The 20,297-nt window shown below is 44.4% G+C and overlaps 2 protein-coding genes across 5 annotated transcripts in view; one reads left to right on the forward strand and one right to left on the reverse strand.

Moving 5' to 3' along the window:
* Nucleotides 1–17,470, forward strand: part of PRR5L (proline rich 5 like) — a 47,235-nt gene extending 29,765 nt beyond the window's left edge. For 3 of the 4 annotated variants that reach the window (XM_087745969.1, XM_087745968.1, XM_087745967.1), the window contains exons 6-9: nucleotides 2,786–2,877; nucleotides 6,214–6,354; nucleotides 7,836–7,962; nucleotides 14,548–17,470. In XM_087745969.1, the coding sequence (XP_087602095.1) occupies nucleotides 2,786–2,877; nucleotides 6,214–6,354; nucleotides 7,836–7,962; nucleotides 14,548–14,930 (743 nt within the window). In that variant the 3' untranslated portion in view covers nucleotides 14,931–17,470. The remainder of the gene's footprint in view (nucleotides 1–2,785; nucleotides 2,878–6,213; nucleotides 6,355–7,835; nucleotides 7,963–14,547) is intronic. The other variant, XM_087745970.1, reaches the window with a different exon arrangement.
* Nucleotides 17,471–19,437: 1,967 nt separating this feature from the next.
* The window catches only part of TRAF6 (TNF receptor associated factor 6), a 33,910-nt gene continuing 33,050 nt past the window's right edge, over nucleotides 19,438–20,297 (reverse strand). The window contains exon 10 of the transcript XR_015701886.1: nucleotides 19,438–19,601. The gene's annotated coding sequence lies outside the window, so the exon portion shown is untranslated. The remainder of the gene's footprint in view (nucleotides 19,602–20,297) is intronic.

Consider the following 20,297-nt stretch of genomic DNA (forward strand, 5'->3'; position numbering starts at 1 on the left):
TGGGCTCAAAGCAGTTCTGGGCTGCACATGGATCCTGTTGCAAAACTGCTGAGAGCTGCCTTGTGCCTTTTATTTCTCAATGTGATTCGCAGCTCAATGTAAGCACAATTTTGGTTACTGTGTCATGCATTTGAGAGCTGAACTAACAGGCTTTGTGTAAATTTAAAGAAAAAACAGTCACTTGGGTGGGAATGGAATCCTTCAGGAAAGAAGTTGATCACACATGAAGTTCTGTTCAAACCACTGGGGTACACATGCTTGCTACCACAGAGCCTGTGGATGAAGGCCAGTGTGGTGCAGCAACACTCAGTGCTGGATGTGTGGGGAGTTAGTCACTTTTATTAACAGCTTGCTCAAGCAGAGTGAGCTGTCTAGAGCACGTCCTTATTCAAAACTAGGCTGCCGTTTGATTTGACCCAGTTTTGTAGCCTATAGAGAAGATCCCTTGCTAATCACCAGCCTGCTGTATCTGGGTCATTAAATGCCAATAGACACTTATAATCTTGCATCATTGTTGGTGCTGGATTCCTCTGCACTGGTCTTCACCAAGTGACTTCACCCAGCCAGTGGGCTGTAGGACTCATACCCTGAAGGAGCTGTGCAGTTGCCAGCCTCCTGCTTGGTTCATGCTTCTTCGGCCCTGGTCCTGTAAGGGAGGAAAAAAGGCAGACTCATGCATTTTCCCGAATGTGGGTGCCTGCCCTGCTGCTGCCAGCTCTTCAGAATGAGAGTTGTGCAGCTTATCATAGGTTTTGTTTTCTGTATTCATATAAAACTATTCCAATGCCTGTTTTATCATTATGGAGTTCCAGTCTGTAATAAACTGAGAGCTGCCCATGAGTAGTTTGCAGCTGCTCAAGTAGTTTGGGTAAGATGAAGTTTCTCAGGCAGACAGCAAACCGTCTTCCTATGCCTCATTTTTTTGTTTCCAGTTTGAAGCAACACTGGAGCCACTTTGCCTGTGCAGGCTGGCATCTCTGCAGGAGATGACTCACGGGCACCTTTCTTTCATAATGTGTAGGCTTGTTGCAGGTCTTGTGGTCATAACAACAAGAACTTCTTGTACATGCTTCTCAGTTAGCTCTGTCTTCCTGGAAAATTTCTACTGTCCCAGTACTCAGAGATGGAATAATGTTCCTGCTGCAGGGCATGGCAATGTTTTACTGTGTCTGTTTTTCAAATCACAGCCTCTTATTTTAACGTGATTTTTCTTATACAGTCTGTCAGAATCTCTTTCAATGCCTATAGGATTTATGATTTCTTGAAGAAACAAACCATTCCCCCTTCCCCTTCAGAAGGAGAAGTGATCTATGGCATTTCATTCTGGCTCCACACACCAAAGCGTTGCAGTCCTGGGGAGGAGGCAGGGGAAGGAAAAATTTAAACATTCAATTAGTCTGTTTCCTGTTGTCTTTTTCACTTACAGTTGGCAGTTTCTGGTAATGGGTAGCTGTTATGGGGGTGTTGGGTATGTGCTCGTCTGCCTGCAGTTCCAGTTTTGAAGCTGGCGTCATACCTAACACAGTGAAGCCTTCCTCTGAACCCTCCTGCGGTCATCGGTGGGCTCTCTGCTCAAAAGGAAACATCTGCAGGATCTGTTCCTGCTCACTCTCTGGCCGTGTCCTAAGCAGCACAACCCATGGGCAAGCACAGTGAGGGCCCATGTGGAAGTCTCCAGATGGGGAAAGCACTTCAGTACACAGTAATAAGGCTCCTTTGAGTTGCAATTTTATGTGTGTTCCAGTTCCTCATGTAGGGCCTTTAGGCTGAGTCACCTTGAGGCTGAGCCTTCAAAGCTGTCTTGAGCAGCTGTCTTCCATTACTGCTCCTTGAGTCTTGACTGCTTGTGAGCTCCAGCTGAGGCTCCGTGGAAGCTATCCTGGAAAATCCTTTTCTCAGAGACTTGTGTTATTAAACCTGGGTCTGTATTTGCACCTGAAATATCTGGGGAATGTATCTAAAACTTGAAAAAAAATTGCAAACCTTTGGCCTTTGGGATGGGAAAAATCTCCTAAAAAACTTAGAAGCTTTGGGCCCAAATGCTGAGGAACACACAGCTCTACAGAGCCTATGAGCATAATTTAAAATGTCTATTCAAATGATTATGTTCAATAAAGCATTTTTTGTTAATAATAGGCTTTTGACCACAGTTGTATTCCTGTTATGGGAATCACGAGTTGCATAATTTAGTCTGCCTTCATTTTAAATACCCACGTACATTTGGGGATGTTTGAGTAGGAGTCACATGAGGGGTGGTCACAAGTAGATTTAATTCAGGAACCATCCCAAATGCCACATTTGAGAGGAGCACCATGGCTGCGCTTGGGAGTGGGGGGATGCCAGAGGAGGCTCAGCTCTTGTCAATGGTCTCCCTGACTCAGTTGCTGCAGCTGCTGGTTTTCAGATTCAGCTGCTAATGTGCGGTCATGCTCCCATGCTAGTTGACCATGCTGACTGTGAGCTGTGAGGTTACACAATCCTTTGCTGTGCAGTTAAAGCCTCTGGTTGAAGAATGGCTTCGCTCTTTTGTTGGAATTGGTCTCATGTTTTGCACAGAGCTGTCTTCTTTGCAGTAATCAACATACATAGCAATTTATGGTCACAGACCTGTATCTCTGTTGAAGGTGAGGCTTAGCTGAGTGATGTCCTGTTTTGGACAGAAACTGTGAATTTGAAGGGTGGGTTTGTATCTGTTATTTGGGGAATTAGAGAGTAGTGGGAAAATTCAGCTTGATTTTAATGTCTGTGTCGCTAAAGCTCTTGCTCCCAATCTCTCTTTTCATAGGTGAGGATCGCATTGATGTCCTGTCTGAAATCTGGGATCATTATTTTACAGAGACTCTTCCTACACTCCAGGCAATATTCTACCCAGTCCAGGTAATCTTAATTATTCAGTCTTAGTCAGGTGAGGCAATGTAACTGCAATGTCTGCACACAGAAACTTCTCTTCTGTTCCAGCAGTACTGCTTGGCCAGTGGCTAAACAGATCTCAAAACCTTTAAACTAAATCTGGGAGGAAGCGGAGTTTGCCCAAGTCAGCATTAACTGTGTAGGAAGGACTGCTAAAATCTACTGGGCAAGCACAGTGTTTTGGGCTGAATTATTCCCATTTGTCTACCCTCTGTCTGTGCTTAGCTAAGCTTGAACACTGAAACTATTGGACTATACTGAGTGTAGACGGAAGCTCTGGGATGTTTGTATTTATAGTTCTTCCATTTTTACATACCTGGGACTCTGTTGGTGCAGATGACAACACTGACAACTTGTCTTCAGAGGGACAAATCTGAAGACTAGATCAGGAGCAAATGTGTTCAACTCTCCCTAACTACTTTTGGAGGACTTATGTCCCAGTTGTGCCTTTGGAAAATCCTCTGTTGGGTTTTTTGGAGCTTTAATAAGGGGACAAGTAAATCTATGGGCAGAAGATGAATGAACAACTTTAGACTTGGGTATTTTGAAAACTAAGTATCCCATCAGAAATGTTGAGCTGTATCATTTTTTAATGTAGTTTTAGTCAGAATTTCCATATGAGCAGTCTAATTACCTCCCCAGCCTATTCTGATCTTCTCTTCCCATCAGAGGAAAAGAAAAATATACCTCATGAGGAGACTGATGTTCATGGAAATGCTAGCCTCCTCCTCTTGACTTTTCTCTCTCTGCACAAGACATGCTTTCCAGAGCCTTATAAAATTATTTTTCCCTTGTATTGTCTGAAAGGCAGCAGGTAAAGCTCAAAGCTTGCCCTTTTCCTCTAATCCTATTAAAGCTGGCATTTCCTAAAAGAGAAAGGACTTCTGTGAAGACAGACACTAACCTTTCTACTGTGTTTATTTTTATTCTTTCCTTGCTGCAGATGCTTAAAGGTAGGTGTTTGGCAGGTAAAACTCTGCAATTATAATATCTCCCCTTTCTCTCCTTTTGCAACTAATTCTCAGTCAGGGAGTGACCTAATGTATTTAAGCAGGGGCTTGTCTGCACTGCAGCTATCTGTGCACTGTGGAAACAGCTGAGCTAACTGTGTATCATAGCCACTGATGCTAATAATTCTGCCACTTACCAGAAAAATCTACTCCCCTGCTATTAAATGTCTCTAATGAGAAACTGAACAAAAGTTACTGCACAATGGGTGCAGCTTTTGGAAGTAACTTGGTGGTAGTGGTGAAAGCATGACTATGGGATGTTGAGGTTCTTTGAAAGCCTAACTTTCTTACTGCACTTGTCACAATATCTGAGTCACTCAAAAATATTTCATAGAAGCTATGAAGTTAGAGAAGTATTGACATTTTATGGATGAGGAACTGAAAGGTACGGACAGCATATTTAAAGCTTTGTAGGCACCTAAGCCCTGCACAAATGTGTGGATTTAAACTGCCTAAATACATCCAAGAATTTGACTCTGAGTAAGATGCCCTAGGCTACAACAGAGAGTTGCTGGTGCAGCAAGAAATAAGAAATTGCTCGTATCCCAGGCCAGTACCCTAATAACAAGATTGGGCTCTTCCTGCAAAGAGGGATCTGTATGTACCTATTTATACGGTGTATCACCACATGTGAAGAGAGCTCATCTAGCAAATCTCTTTCACCAAGTCGCAGTTCTTCATGAGCTACTCTGGTAGATGGGAAAGTCAGTTTGTTGTTGGTTCCCCATCTTTTGCTGCGAATGTCAACATGATTATTTAGTTGTGCTTTTCTGTGATCCCAGCAACTGCCCATTCAGTCAGAATGAAAGTGAGTCAGCCAAATGTGTGAGCATATGTTAGCAAAGGTAGTAACTAGAACTAACTTCCTACCTCAGCTAAGTTTAAACCCGAGGCTCATAGCTGTTGCAGAAATATGACCTTTAAGCAGCCAAGTTGGTTAAATTGCTGTACAGAGGGAAACTATGTAAACAGGTCACTGGCTTTTGTATAGTTGCAGCTGTTGATGTAACTACTTGATGTGGAAAAAGAATAGCAAATCTTGTTTTGTTTGGCACAGCAAAATGTTTACATTTTGAAATGGGGCATGAAGTTAATGGGACTAAACGGCATGATATAAATAAAAAGGGTGCAGCTGCTGAAATATAGTTCAGAGATAAGTACTGGTCTTTTCTACACCTCCATGTTTCTAAACACGCAGTGATGGTTTAAAACAGCAAAGTGCTTTTATTATGGCCAAGCTGCCCTCCAGACTATTGGCTTTAATTTGTATTTACATATTGATGATGCTATTAATTATGACATTAAACCTATTATGAATTAATGATTAACTGCTGTTAATTCCTTCCAGCTAAATATTTGCCATGTTGAGTGTGTTCTGGAGACCATAAAATGGTTCCCTAATAGACCGTGGGGCAGAGATTAACATGCTGGGAAGAACAAGGGAAACTCTTCAGGCTGGAAAGTTCTGGGCAGGGCTTGGAGGAAAATTTCTGCTGTTAAGCTGCAGTGGGGCAAGAGAAACTCGTGTGGATGTGCATAGCAGAGGGAAAAGCAGTAACACCAGAATGTCAAATGGAGTCCAACTGTGTTTAAATATGCTGAGAAATATTACAACAACTTCATCTGTTAAGCCTGCTCACTTCTGTTGTTGATGTAAAAAAGTAACTGGGAGGACACGGAGCACCTTGCAGTGGAAATCAAAGCTGTTGCTTTTTTAAATGATGTTTGGTACAAGCAGCCTCGCTAGCTTTGCTCTAGCCTAAATCCTAAAATCTGTAATGGACTGAATTGTGGATTTTTGTCATATCAGCAAGGTCTAAAGTGCAGACGTTGAGCAAAAAGAGGATCCAACACAGACCAGAGGTATGCTTGGTTAAGGAATACTCTGTACCAACCTCGTTCTCTACCAAACCTTCTCTGGTTTCTCAGCTCCAAGTGGCAAAAGCATGAGCTGCATCTGTCCTGGGCTTTGGATGTTTGTGACCAAAGTGGATGGCAGTTGGGTTTCAGGAATGCATAGTCTTTTGATGAAATACAGGCCCATTTTTTGCTTCATTCCAAACCTAGTGCTGCCTCAGATGAGGTGTTACTCATTTTAGAATTTATGTGGGACAAAGACTGAGAGGGAAGTGACCAAAGCGTACCATGAATCCTCAACCTGAGCAGCTGGGGGTGCTTTGCCACAGCAGCAACAGGCAGGATAGACCATTTCTGTCTGTGTGCGTACATGTGTTGGTGTGGTGCTCGCATCTCCCTTTACCAACTCTTGGATTTTGCCTTCTGTGGTTTTTAGGGTCAGGAGTTGACTATCCGTCAGATTGCTCTTCTTGGCTTCAGAGACTTGGTCTTGCTAAAAGTAAAGTTGGAAGAAATTCTTCCTCTGGTCCAGACAAAGCTCCCAGCTTCCATTGTCCAGATGCTGTTAATTCTGCAGGTGGGGAGCCTCTGCTCTTCTTCGTCTGACTCCACTTGGGTATCTCAACCTCATTGAACTAACACAAACTCTGGAAAGGAGAGTGGGGAGGGTAGAGGGTGTGGTGAAGGGGAAGTGATGTGTGCTTATTTGGGGGCAGTAAATGTAGAAATGAGAGCTGAATTTGTATGTCCTGAGCTTTCCTGGGAACAGGTAAGGATGTTGCCGTGAAAGGGCTGGGTTCTGCTCTTTGGTGTTTGTATTTTTCTTTGTACCTCTCCTCCCCAGCTAGGAACAGTCTCAGGACTCTATTTTTTTTCCCATAAATTTTCATCTTCCAGCTTCTCTGAATGCCTCTTTGTGCTCTAGTTCTCCTGTTTCTCAGCTTTGCAATGACAGGTGAGTCTCCATCACAGAGTACTGTGGAATTTGAACGAGCTGTGGCTGCTGGCTGCCCAATGCCAGCCCTTTGGCTGGCTGGGATGCTGAGCAGTGCCTATGAGAGGTGGAATACATTTTGGCAGCAGGCAAAATGCTATACATCTTCCAAAAGCCTCTCCCAAGAGATCCAGACCTTCTGTGAGGACTATCCTCTTTATCCAGACCTCAAGAGATTATTTTCCAAGCATGCCAAATGCAGCCAAGTATACCAGCTGTTTTACCTTTTTATATTGCCCAGCCTGACAGTCCTGCAAAATACCATATTACAGGTGGCTGTTTGGGTTCATCTCACTTTTATTTCTTCTCCAATATACCTTACAATGAGTGGCGGGGAATGAGACTTTCTGAAGTACAATCAAAACTGCAAAGTGGATAAGCTGGTATTTCTGTATGAGTTCTTGCTGTTCTCATGTTGCCAGTGACCCAGACTGTAATAGCAGGAGATACTAAAGTGCTAGCTCAATTTCCCTGAAATATTTTAATAAAAGAATCTTGAGGGCAAAGAGGGTCTCAGAGTAACACGTTTGAGAAAGAAAAACTTATTGAGGCTTTACAGGAAGTTAAGTCTGTGAACGGTTTCTGAAATTACTGTTAAATTGGTTAGTGTTATCTACCATCTTCACAGCTGTAAGCTGAAGTACAAAGGGTGCTTTTCCTGTGGTCCTGCCTAGGAAAAGAGCAGTGCTTTACCCAACGTGGTTTAAGGCTTTTCTACAAAGAGACATTTCCTGGCAGAACTGCCCTGGTATAATTATATCGCTGTAGTTACACTGTGCAAACCCTCAGTGTGAGCGTACCTTGTACCTTCCTATCCCTTGGTCAGAAAAAAGACAGCTAGCTGCTCGATGTCCATAGGGTTATGGCTATGACTTGAACAATGAGGTTGACCTGAATGGCACCAGAACCTCCATTTGGATTCGTCAGCTGTGCTCCTCCAAACAGGCTACTGATATGGTTGGGATATTCCAGTGCAGAGATATTTGACAGACCCCAGGTTTTACTCAAAAACCTTACTCAAAACTATGTAAGGGTAATGTTGACTTTTTATGTTTGAATTTCAGAGTGTCCATGAGCCTACTGGCCCCAGTGAGGGCTACCTACAGCTGGAAGAACTGGTCAAGCAGGTGGTATCACCATACTTGGGTTTGTGTGAGGATCACAGCTTCTCTGGTAGCACCTGCTTGCTTGGTAAGACATGTGTATTGTACAGATGCTCTTGTTGGGGTACACAAGTTGGTTAATGTGAGGTAGTGCACATCTGTGCTAGAAAAGGAGACAGTGCATGACTCCATGAGAGGCAGAAAACAAAGGCTAAAAAACCCTCGAGAAGGTCCTGATTAATATGTTTCTGAGTGTAGATTTTTGCGATGGGCTTTTTGTTTTCCATGACTGAGTGAACTATTACTGCCCCACCACTGCACATGTACACTCATGCAAAGTCTCCCCTCTCTCTGGAGATGGGCTGAATTTTAAAACTCCCTGGTCCATGCCTGACATACTGCTCTCACCCTGGTGTCCCTGCTAGCTAGCCCGCTTCGGCTGCCTGGATTCCCATGCTCACTGCTGCATCACCCAGCCTTTGCAAACAGCAAAACTGTTGGATGCTCATTCTGAGGGATTATAGGGGTTTTTTGCATGGAGTCTTCCTTCCATCTTAGGACTCTGTTTAAAACAAAAAAAAATCTGTGTTTAAACTGTGGATAAATGGGTCTAGGTGAGAGAACTCTGTAGGTGAAAGAAGGGGATGCTTATAGTGGAAAACTTCTCCGCACATGATCCAGGAGCTCTGCTTACCTGCGTGGCCAGCCAGAAGAGATTGACTAGCTAAGAAATGGGCGTAGTGATACTGATTTGATAGTCAAGAAGTTTCAAATAGAACAAGTGAAGAAAGCTCCAGTCTCCCTCTGTTTTTATAAGCTTTAGCCTTTGCTTTGATGCAAATTGTAGCAAGCTGGAGACACACAACCTGTCTTGTACTACACCTTAGCAGCACAGAGGAAAAGATGGTCTTGCGGTAGAAGGACTTATCTTGTGGACACTTGGATGATTTGTGCCAGTAACAAACTCATGGCATCACTTTAGGCAAACTATGGCTCAAGGTTTTTCTGCTGGTGGTTGCTGGGCAATTAAGTATCTCTTATGCAACTGAACATGGTTATACAGTTCGACATTGATTTGCAGACCTGATCCTGAGGCTAAATCTAGACCACATTCCTCCGTAAAAGTTGAGCCTTGACAAATTTGATTGTTTTGCTGTTTATGGACATCTGCATGATGCTGGGATAGTTTGAAAGGTAGCTGTGTGACCTGTACTGAAGTTTCTATCTATCCTGGATTTCCACCAGCTGAACAAGGCATTAGTGTCATTAAAAAAAAAAATCACATGAACTGCCTTGTAAAGTTTATGTGCTTTAAAATCATTGTATTTACTTTGATTTTAGCTGTTATTTATTTGTGCGTATTTCCAAGGTCACCTTTTGCCCCTGCTCCACCCTGTGCTGAGCAGGAGGAAAGAACGAACTTGTGTTTGCATTACACAACATTGACAGCAGAGCAGCACTTTTCTGCAAATAATCTTGGTATTTTCAAAGTGCAGCTGTGGTGGTGGTTTCTTTTCCTTAGCTCCCACTTCTAATCAAACTTCTTTCTCTTCCTCTTTCCCTCTTTCTGTCACCTTTTTTCTTTCTCAGAACCAGTTTCTTCTCTCACTGGGCAGCCTGTAATGATGATGAAGCCCAGTAGGTTCCCTGTAGTAGCTTTTTGGAAATGCACTGTTGGGCTTTGGGTACGCTTGCATTCTCAGCAGATGCTGTGGAGGCCAAACTGCTCTCTGGATTGGAACCTTCAAGACAAACAAGCATTGAGAAATGTGACTGAAGGTGTCTGGTGACAGCTGTGAATACATATAGGGCTTCAGCCTGCAAGGCTGCTGTGTCTTAAACTTGATTTAAAGTGAGAGAGGAGTGCAGCAGGCATAGGTGTGAAAGGGGCCAGGACAGCTCACAGCGGGGATTCGTAGAGGTCAGCATCCCCACCTTCTCTTCTGTTACCACCCTTCTTGCTTTACCCGTGTAAATTAGCCGTAACCTGCATTGTAAGGGTGGAGTATGCTGAAGGGATCCAGTTGTCTAAGAAACAATGTTTAAATAGGGAATAGTGAAGAAGATAAAACATTCACCCTATTGCCCCTGTGTATTAAACCTAACATTACTGCTGATTTGAGCTTGCTTGCAAAAAATCCCTTAAAAACTCCTCCCAGTTTATGTTCCTGGCCATAATGCACCAAAATAGAAATAAAATTTCTAGTTAAACTATGCATGATAACTCCCTTAAGAGACTGTCTTTTATGGCCAAGAAAGTATAGGGGGAAAAGTGAAACAATAAACAAATGTTCAGAGTTTAGCCTAATTTTTACCTGATTCTCATCATAAAGGACTTTAGTTTTGTTGCACAAAAATAATCTGTGGATATTTTTTCCTCAAGAGAGTCAGGTGATCCCTCCCTTGAAGAGAATAAACATTGAGAAATTCCTCACTGTCCATCTCTCACTATCTTGTCAGTCATAAGTAAACCATTTCTACAGCTAACCTGCTCTTAAAAACTTCCACTGAGGGAAGCTCCTCAGCTCCTCTGTGCAGTTTCTTGTAGCCCTCACCCTTGGCATTAGAAAACATTGCTTAATGTCTTAAGAATGTCTTCGCTACTGTTGTAGGGAGAAAATAAGAGCAGAGACCTACCAGGTCTTAACTGAATTAGCAAATTCAGAAATCAAAAGCGAGGCCTGTTTCCTCAGTCAAGCTGAAGACTGAGTAGCCTTAGTAGATGGCAACGAATGGACTTTCCTCTTCTTGTGTTAGTTACACAACACCTGGCCTCCTGTAATTGCCCAGGCAAGCCTTTCCAGTCCTAGCTCTTACAGCTACAACTTCAGGAAAAAATGTTTGCTGGTGGGGGAAGAACAAAGAATTCTTCTAACTGAAGTGCTGAGTGCCACCAGCTCTGTCACGTGTGTTTCCAACATGTTTCACTGGAGTCCTACCCATTTTGCTGTGACAGCAGGATACTGGACCGTTCATGTGCTGCTGTGAAGCTGGATAATTCCTGTGGCTGCATCAGATAAAATTTGAGCACTTTGTCCTTTAACCTCTTTAGTTTATTTCACACCACCACCACCTTCCTCCTCCCTCCTCTGTCCCAACTTCTGTGAAATTTTATGGTCAGGGATTGACACAGATGAAGGTCTAGGTTATCAATGCACTTGGATGCTTAAACAGTTGGGTTTCCAAGTCCACCAGTGAAGTGCTAGCGTTGTCCTGATTGGTGGGTGAGACTGCTGTAAGAGGAGTTGGAGGGGAGTTTTGGTGATTTTCAAAACTGGCCTTTTCTGTCAGTTGGTTAACTCTTCTGTTGTCTACTACAGTGTTTTGCATTCAGCTGTATCTGAAGCAAAATGTCTGTTTGAGCATCAAACAAATCATCTCAAAAGACCATGGTGGCAAGAAGAATATGGTGAAATTTCTGAGATAGAAAGTAGCAGCTTGATTGTAACAGAATTGAAGAGAGGAGAAGAGTTAAAGTTTAGTTTCTCCAAACTAAAGTATGCACTGGGGATAAACTGCTATCGATTGCTTGCCTACTTAAAAAACATGCCATGCAAAGGCTGACTAAATGTGGATCTACTTTTAGTATAAATATGCTCACACTGGTAACCAGCTGTGTGGTTTAGGTGAACAGGTGGCAGCACGAGCCCCAGCGCATGCTGCCTGTGTGTCTGTCCAGATTCCTGGGTGGGTTTGCAACCTCTGCTCAATTCTGGGCTCAGCATATTGCAGGGTTTCTGGGCTACAGTAGTTACTTCAGTATAGTCAAACTCAGGACCTTTGCTTTATTTTTGCACGCAGCAGGCGGTGCAATGCTCCTGTTTCCGTGCTGATATAGGTCAGAGGGGAAGAGTCTTCTGGTCTTCTGAATTACTGTCGCTGTTTCCTTTGATACCAGCACGTTTTTACAGTCTCCCCATCCAGGTTCTGATTATATTCAAAAGCTGACTGATGTCAGACTTTGAAACACTGGCATGTGCATCAGCTCTGTACAGTCTGCTAGTCAGTGAGAGTGTGTGTGTGTGTGTACACATCCATGCAAACATGTATGCAAGAACATACATCATGTATAAGCCTGGTAAATGGTGAATACAGACTGCCTGGATTGCAAACAACCACTGTAGCTGATGTAACTAATGATACTAGTTGACCATTTTACCACAGCAGTCAAGGACGTGACAGAAAAGGATCTCAGGATCTCTTTGCCAGTTCATGTGAAGGCAGGGTTGCCAGGCTGGGCAGGAATAATTTTATATTATTGCTTCCTATATTATGCTTTCTCTTAGTAGACTTTAATCTCTCACATCATCAGGCTTGGCTCTTCCAGGAGCACTAAAAGTTTACACACAAAACTGGCACTTCTTTCTCATGGGAGAAAAAAATATTATCTATTAAGTGAATATCTGTTAAGTGAACATCAGGCCATGGCCATGATTTTTCTTTCCTGTGTATCCTAGCTTTTTGGGAAGGGCTGCAAGCTGTCCCTGTTTAAATGAAGCATGTTTTAATTTTGAATGTGTTGTATAGGAGCAGAGAAGAAGAAAGATTCAGCCCTTGCCTGCAAAATCTGTAGCTGCGGAGCCTGGAAAATTGGCAGTTTTGCATGGCTCAGTTCAGTTTAATCTCCTCAGATCTCTCTAGTTAGCTAAGATACCTCTGCATAGCTGAAGCCACTGCAGGATAGACACAATGTAAATATTAAATAATGGGACGAGGGAGTGCAATGAACCAACCTCAAGAGGCTACTGAGCTCTCTTTCTCCTCTCAGCCCAAGAGCTGAACAGCTCTTAAAAGTGTCTGACTTCCTAACGTAGACAGGAGATGGGCACCTAAATACGTTTAAAGATCTCAGCCTGGGTGGGTCATTTTGCAAGTATGTAACTGCCCGCACCATTGGCTTCTCTCTTTTGGTATCAATACTTCACTTTTTGTTCACAGAAGTGAAGAAGCCCTGATAAATACTGCTGAAGGTGGAGAAGCAGCTACTGCTAATGACACCAGTATTATTTTGGTCTTGCCTATGCCAGGGTAACTTTCCAAGAGCCAGGCACAGGCAGCAGCAGAACATTAATGCAGTGCGCGGGGTTTGGTGATGCTAGTGTTGTGCTAGGATGCTCACCTGCTGCTTCCCTGCCTGCCGCTGCCGTGCAGAGCGGAAGGATGCTTGTGTGGCTCCCCCCCTTAAGTTACTTTCTCCCAGTGCCCTCCAAGACTACAGCTTGCTGTGGCTTCAGCTGCAGGTGACACCTAAAGAATATATTTAACATAACCAGCTTCAAAAATTATTTGCACATACTCTTAAGCATGAAATTAACCGTTTTGAATGAATGTATTACTGGCAGCAGCGGGGTGAAGTGTTGTCATAGCTTGGCTGCTGCCAGTGGTGGAGTTTTGGCTGCTTACCCGTTCCTCCCTGCAACAATATAGAGTGTGTTTTCTGCTTTTCTTCCTGATGCAAGCTTCCAAAACTCTTTTATAACCTTCAGTGATGAGTGCTTTGCTTTGCATTTTGTTACTCTATCTCCTATGCTCTGCAGTCTTGGTGGAAGTATTTTATATGGTTTAAAGGCTTCCGACTTTATGAAATGAGACCCTGCACTTCAAGGAAGCTGGTGAGAAACAGAGAGACAGGTAGGGAATAGCTTTATCAGCTGCTTCGGGGATAGACTACATGAGGTGTTTTAACACCACATGGCAATGCTGCACAGCAGTGGAAGACAGTAGGTGAAAAGTAATACTGCCTGATTCAACCTGCTAGGGGAGTGAATTACAGTGAGCCAAGGCACAAACTCAGATCCCTGCTTTTCTTAAAGCTTTCAGTGTCAGAATTGAAATGGTGCTTCATGATACAAGGCTGAGGACTGCGCCTTGGATTTGAGTTTTAAACCAGGCATTTTTTCCCCCTTAAAGTTTTTGCTGAGCAGATCATAGACCCTGCACCCATCAATTCTGTGTCACCACCTTCACCCATGCTCTGCAAGTATTGTCTTGCTCTTCTGCGCCTTTCCCCTGTTGTGGGATGTTGCTGTGCACTGTTAGGTGTTTTCAGTGTCTAGCCCCAAAACCAGACATGTTTTAAAGTGGATGAAATGTTCTTTTTCTTGTATAATCTTTAAAAAATACAATGGGATAATGCTAGCAGAACTGCCTTTCCCTAGGCAGCTGGAGAGGCAGTGCAATGTAAGCATCAGGAATTTCATGTTGACACCAGCTAACAGCATCTCCTGAGAGAAATTTTCCAGAGAAAGGGATGGCTACTCAGGTCCTCACTGAATGTTTCTTTGGGGACTTGTGCCACTTTAGTGTCACTGATTTTAGTAGACCTGCACATGAGAGCTCCTGCTCCCCTCGGTAAGAGAGGAGACCATCAGGATGCTGAAGAAAGTCCCTTTGCTGCACTCATTACTTTTTGGCTCACTTCTCTCCCAGGCAGCAGCACCGTTGCCTTACAGCAGGATTGGAGGCATCTCCTTACCAGGGGAGAGGCAGACCTCCTTTCCAAACGCCTGGCAGTATGAACTAATGAGCACCTGACTGTTCCCCAGTGGTAACGAGGTGAGAGGCTCTGTGGCTGCATGTTGAGTCCTCTCAGTTCCCTGAGGCCAGCCTAGCAGTTCAGGCGATGCTTTGTCTGTGCCCTATTGACTGTTACTGCTTCCTTTTTCTCTTCCAGAGAGACGGTACTCCAGATCCCGTCCTAAGACTGGTGTACTGAATTATTCATCTCACATGGTGACAAGCCGGCAGCCCAGCGAGATGGCCCTGACCCCACTGACAGAGCAGGAGGGTGAGGCTTACCTGGAGAAATGTGGTAGCATCCGTCGCCACACTGTTGCCAATGCTCACTCAGATATTCAGCTCCTGGCAATGGCCTCCATGATGCATACAGGAATGGTGATTGAGGAGTCAGACAGTACTGACAAATGCCTCCTCCTGCAGCCCAGTTTTAGCCACAGGCAGTGCTCCAGTGAGCCCAGTATTGCCGATGGGCCAGAGGGAGTCATGGCAGAAGGTAGGCAGAACCCTGCAGAGCTGAACTGCACATCAGTCAGCTAGAAGAAGTCTTGCTGAGGAGAGGAGAACTGCATGCACTAAACTGGACAAAGTGTCATGTCATCCCTGCTGGGAAAAAAGAGAATTCAAGTTTTGCTCATGTCATTGAAATGGCCTTGAGGGATCTTATGTCTCTTTGGGAATGTTCTCTAGATTTGTTTTTCTTGCCTGTCTGGGATCATTGTTGACGGAGTTACCAGGCTGCTCCCAAATGAGCACTGAGGGCTGCAAAGGTTTCGCTGTTGAACAGTGCAGTCTACCTTCTGTAAGCTTTCTTCTTCTACTTGTCTAAACTCTTTGGCCTCAGGTTTCCTTCTGTTTCTTTGGTATGATACAAATTAGCCTCTTTCTGCTTTTCTCCATCTTTCCCAGGTTTGTGCTGCTTGTTGGCTCTTTATTCCTGCAGCAGAGAGCTCTGTGCTAAATGTTCTCTTTGCTTCTGGAGCTAGGGTGATGATGTCTGAGGACTGCATTTTTCTCTTTTAAAGTTGAACTCAGGGATGAAACCATTTGCATCCTGCAGAAAGATCTGCTCAGGTGGCTTGTGAGAGAAGGACATCCTTCACTTTGCCTCCCATGGGCATGGATGAAAAGTCCAAAGCTGAACAAATCAGACTTTTTTTTCCCCGAACCTGAAGAGAACTGAGTATATGTGGAGTCCCAGCAGAGTACTTCATATGTACTTTGTTTGGTTCCAGTCATATCTTTGGAGGTGGTGGTGTAAATTGGGTGCAAAGGAGGGGTGTGTAAATTGGGGGCAAAATAGAGTCCTGAGCATCCTGGCATTTGGCATCAATTTGCTCTCAAAATGGATTCCTTTGGGAAGGAGGCGCTGGGCAAAATCTGCACTTGTGCAAGAGTCATAAAGGTGCTTCTCAGCACTAGGCCATCATGATTCCAGAACAGCAGGTGACAAACATGATTTCATCCTTGGGCTGCTCTGATACTTCTAGCACTTGCAGATTTTGTGAAACCAAAGATAACCAGAGGGGTGTAGAAAGGAGTCCTGTCTCAGTAGTGTATTCGTGAAGTGCTCCTGACCTCCAGTGGTATCTGACTCAGCGCAATGTTGCTTTTAAGGTAAAGCGAGGGCTCTTTGCAGTCTTCTTGTTTTTATTTTGAAGATTAGGAGTGGGTCCAGTTTGCAAGTGTCTGTGTCAGGCACTGCAGTCTGCAGTGTCTGCTTTGTAGCATCACTTGGTACTCAAATGCTGCTTCTATGGGAACAGAACCAATCTGTTTGAGCAGTCCCCTAGGATACTCTGCTGATGTCTTGCTAAGCAGATTTGCAAGTGTAATTACAGGCTTAGAGGTGAACTGAAATGCTGCCTTAAATGTCAAATCCCATTAAAAATATGGATAAAACGCCACTGCCACTCGAATCTAGTCCCTGTGGTACTGACTGTAGATAAATCTGTCTTGACAAGGAAACAGAAGGTTAGGATGAGCCTTAAGGATGGTTTTTTGCATGCTATGACATTAACTGCAGAATTTGCCCTGCTTCTGTTGGGCATTAAGCATCTTCTGCTCCATTGGCTGCAGTGAAAGTACAGCTCTGACTTGTCAGGATTTGGCCTTAGTAGCATGTGCAGCAAAAAGAAAGCAGATTATTATTTGGTAACAAAGCATCAGAAATACCAGCGATGAGCACAAGTCACACTGCCTTTGAAAACGAGGGTGTTGCTTTGTCTCCTGTGGTTTGCAAATGTTGAAAGAGATACTTGAAAGGGCCTGCTCTTTCTTGTAGTCACCTAAGGCGCCCTAGATATTGGCCTTTGTGGAAATGCCGAGTGTTTTGATCACCAGCTGTGCTTACATGTTGAAGAACAGAGATTTAGTTGTGCTGGCTGCCTCCTCCTTGGAGTGTGCACAGTCCAGCAGAGGCCGGGAAGATGTGGCTTTAAGCAGTCTTCTCTTCAGATGGGTTCTAGGACAAATTGCCCTTCTATTCATAAATTGGACTGACCAGGCCAACTTATTTGTTGTCATTTGCCCCAGGATGGCCATGGATTGTGATGGAGCTTCTGTGGTGACAGCCAAACCTAGTAGACCATGCTGGTCTTACCTTGGCACAGTCCCTCCAGCGTGGGGCAGATGATGGTGTCCTGCTCAAAAGAAATTTCTTTGGCCCCTTGCAGTGATTTAAAGCCTTCTCTTAGTCACAGTGGGGCATGTGGGAAGTGATCACCCTGCAGCATTTCAGTTCACTCTTATGAATGTTTTTCTTCTTTCTATTTCTCCTCTAACCCATTTGCCTTCTGTAAATATCCAAACCATTTGGATTAGTGAGCAGTGCCCTCTTTTATGGTGAAAATTAGAATGATTTATTTATTTTCTGACATATTCTTGGATCGTCTCTAGGGCTAATAGGAAATCAGTCCTGGTTTTAACTTGAGTTTCTTTTGTTTTACATGTATGTATAATTTGAATTATTTTGATTTTGTGTCTGTTACTTTGCAAAAATTTGCACCATGCCACTCTGAATCATGCACTTCACCAGTTGTTTTGGTTTTTAGGGAGAATTAAAGCTCGTGGCTTTACTTTGTAAACCGAAGTAAACAAAATGTGTTCTGTAAACCACACTGAGGGTCTGATCATGAGCACCACTTCTACAGCCATGTGAGATGCACAAGCCTCTGCAAGCCCATACCTTTTACAGGCAGACTGGGTGAACCTGGAAGTGGTCAGAAAGCTGTACCCTGTGGCTGCCATGATGGCAGTGCAAGGCTGGCACTGAAAGGTCATGGGGGCAGACCTGGGGGGCAGCGCAGAGTGGCCACTCTCCGCTGAGGATGCTCTCAGCCTGCAAAGGCTCAGTCCCCTGGAAGCAAAGAGCAAAGACTCTGTCTCTGGGCCAGAGTTGCGGTGTGAGAAACGCTTGCGTTTTGGATACAGGGTTCTGGTCTGGGGTTACACTTCTGTGCTGCTCACCACGTCACACAGCTGTGACAGGGGCACAAGGCAGGTCTTTTCTACCCTCATGGTCATCTACTTGAGAATACCTCCTCGAACAGCTGTCAGAATGGGAAGAAGGGATTTCTCTCACCACCTCCCAAAGTCTGTCCGTTACCTTCTAACTGGGTAATTACCTAGACTGAGTCACTTCCCATCACACTGAATCTGTCTTCTCTTTTTACTCTGTCTCTTCTTCTTAAGGTAAGTGATTTATTCTCCATGTCCATACAATTCTGTCATAAATTTACTGAGGGGACCCCAGCAGAAAGCTATTCTTAGTACAACTGTCCTTTTTCCTGACATCCCCCATAGGCAAACAGAATGTTTTTATTGCCAACAAGCAGAGCTTCTTCAGTCCCCAGCTGGTGGGCAGAAACCTGATTTATTTTTTGGTTTTTTCTGTCTGAAGAAATGCAGTAGATCTTGGTGCTGGTACTCGTGGCAGCAGGGGGAGCGCTGCAGGGTTGGATTGATGCTGAAGTAGGGCATTGCCCTTTCTTTTTCGGTCTGAATGGTAATGGATTACCCTGGAAGAAATGGTCTTTTGATGCTTACAACCCTGAGTCAACAGACTGAAAATGCTTGGCTCTTAGAGGCAGCCTGTGTGTCCCAGAGAGCAGAAACTGAGTGTCTAGTGAGGGACAAACTATGGTGTTTATGGTGTACTTAAATGAACTTCGTAATTCTGCTGTAGACCCAGTAGTTTCCCTGACTGGTTTCCCTGTTCCTTCCCAACCTGGCTCCTTCCCCATTCCAGCAGCAGGGCTCCTGGGCCAGGCACACACCTTGTATTGTGTGTGGGTGTTTGCAGCAAGAGAAACAGGAGTCGTGCGGTGTAGAAACTCAGCCAAAGTTGATGACATTGACTTGCACTAAGTTGCCAGAGCCAGAACTGCAAGTTCTGTGCTAAGAGCAAAAGATGCTGCCTGTGCAGAGGGCTGCAGGCAGGGCCCTGCTGTGATGCTCACACACTCTCTGTGGGTGTTTCTCATACTTAGGAAAGGCTGAAGAAGGGTGATTTTTAAGTATTGGTGTTATACAAGTAAAAGTGAGCTCCTCTCCTCATTCACAACTGAAATTTAAGGGAGACAAACATCTATTCAGCTGTGGAAATTGCAGCCAGCAAAAGCAAGTGATTGTGTTTTATCCAGTGATTTTAGTGCAGCAGGCACCTATCCCTGTCGTGAGGCTGGGGTCCCTCCTCACCGAGACAGAGTCAGGCCCTTTCCATAGCCCCGCGAATCTTCTGTGCAGTTTGGTCAGTGACATGTCTTCAACCGGCTGTGGAGGAGGCTGGGAGAGCGCATCCTCCTGTTAGCCTTTCCGTTTGTGGTAAACCACCCACTCCTGAAAGGAATGTGCGCGTTATATCGAGCCATCAATCAGGCGTCTAAACTCCTGAAAGAGGTGGGGGGCCAGGCTGTCTGTGCTCCCTGGCTGCCCCTTCCCCACGCAGGACAGGTCTCTGCAGAGCCAGCACTGCTTCCCTCACGGAGCAGCCTGTCGGTGGAGCCCAGGAAAGTGGGTGAGAAAGCCAGACTTACCCTGGTGTGGATGCCCCAGAGTGCTCAGGGAGTTTCCCAGGGGAACATGAGCTGGAAATTCAGCCTGCAGTCAGCTTGTTTCTCATTCACAACCACTCCGGCTCCATAGGAAAGTTGCTGCAAATTTTCCTCTTAATTCAAAGTGGGAAGAGCCTGGCTAGTATTTGGTATCTCCCTGAGCAAAGAGGAGATAATTAGCTGTCTTATCATTTTTCAAATGCAGAAGGCAGATCTGGCAGCATGACAACAGCTTAAACGGGATTTTGTTACTTATCCACCCATTTGGAGAGTGCTTAGTGTCCCCCTTGCTATCCCAACAGCTCCCAGTGAGGGTACTAAACACTTAACTAAATAGACAAAAGCTTCAAGTCAGAAATGCCAGCTTTTAAAGCAGCTTAGTAGCAAAGGAACAGCACGTTCTCATTAATACGGTACTCAAAATTGCATGCAGTAAAATAGCTGCCACTTTCCACCTGAGAACTGGCTGCCCTTCATTCATTACTTGCACCTGAAGATACCTTCAGTACCCCTGTTAGTTATATCCAACAATTATTCCCACCTGGGAGAGCAAGTGCTGTATAATTGTTGTGCCAGTTTATGTCTCCCCTATGTGTAAGTTCATCCCTTCCAGGGGATGAATCCTGCCCCAAGCACTTCTCCAAGTCTCGTGAAAGCTGTCCTAAGTACACAAGGAGCAGCAGCTTGGGGTGTATTAGTAGTTTGGGCTGCATTTCTCCAGCCCAAATGATAAAAAGAAATAGCAATTCTAGGGAGGAAATAAGTGAACTGAAAATTGTCATTATTAATCAGCAGTTACTAGTTGTATATAGACAACACACTCTCTGGGCCACAAATATGGGTGCGCATGTAG

This window comes from Nipponia nippon, unplaced genomic scaffold (assembly GCF_047370975.1).
Source record: "Nipponia nippon isolate SJK-2023a ecotype South Korea unplaced genomic scaffold, ASM4737097v1 scaffold_10, whole genome shotgun sequence".
NCBI classification, from domain to species: Eukaryota; Metazoa; Chordata; class Aves; order Pelecaniformes; family Threskiornithidae; genus Nipponia; species Nipponia nippon.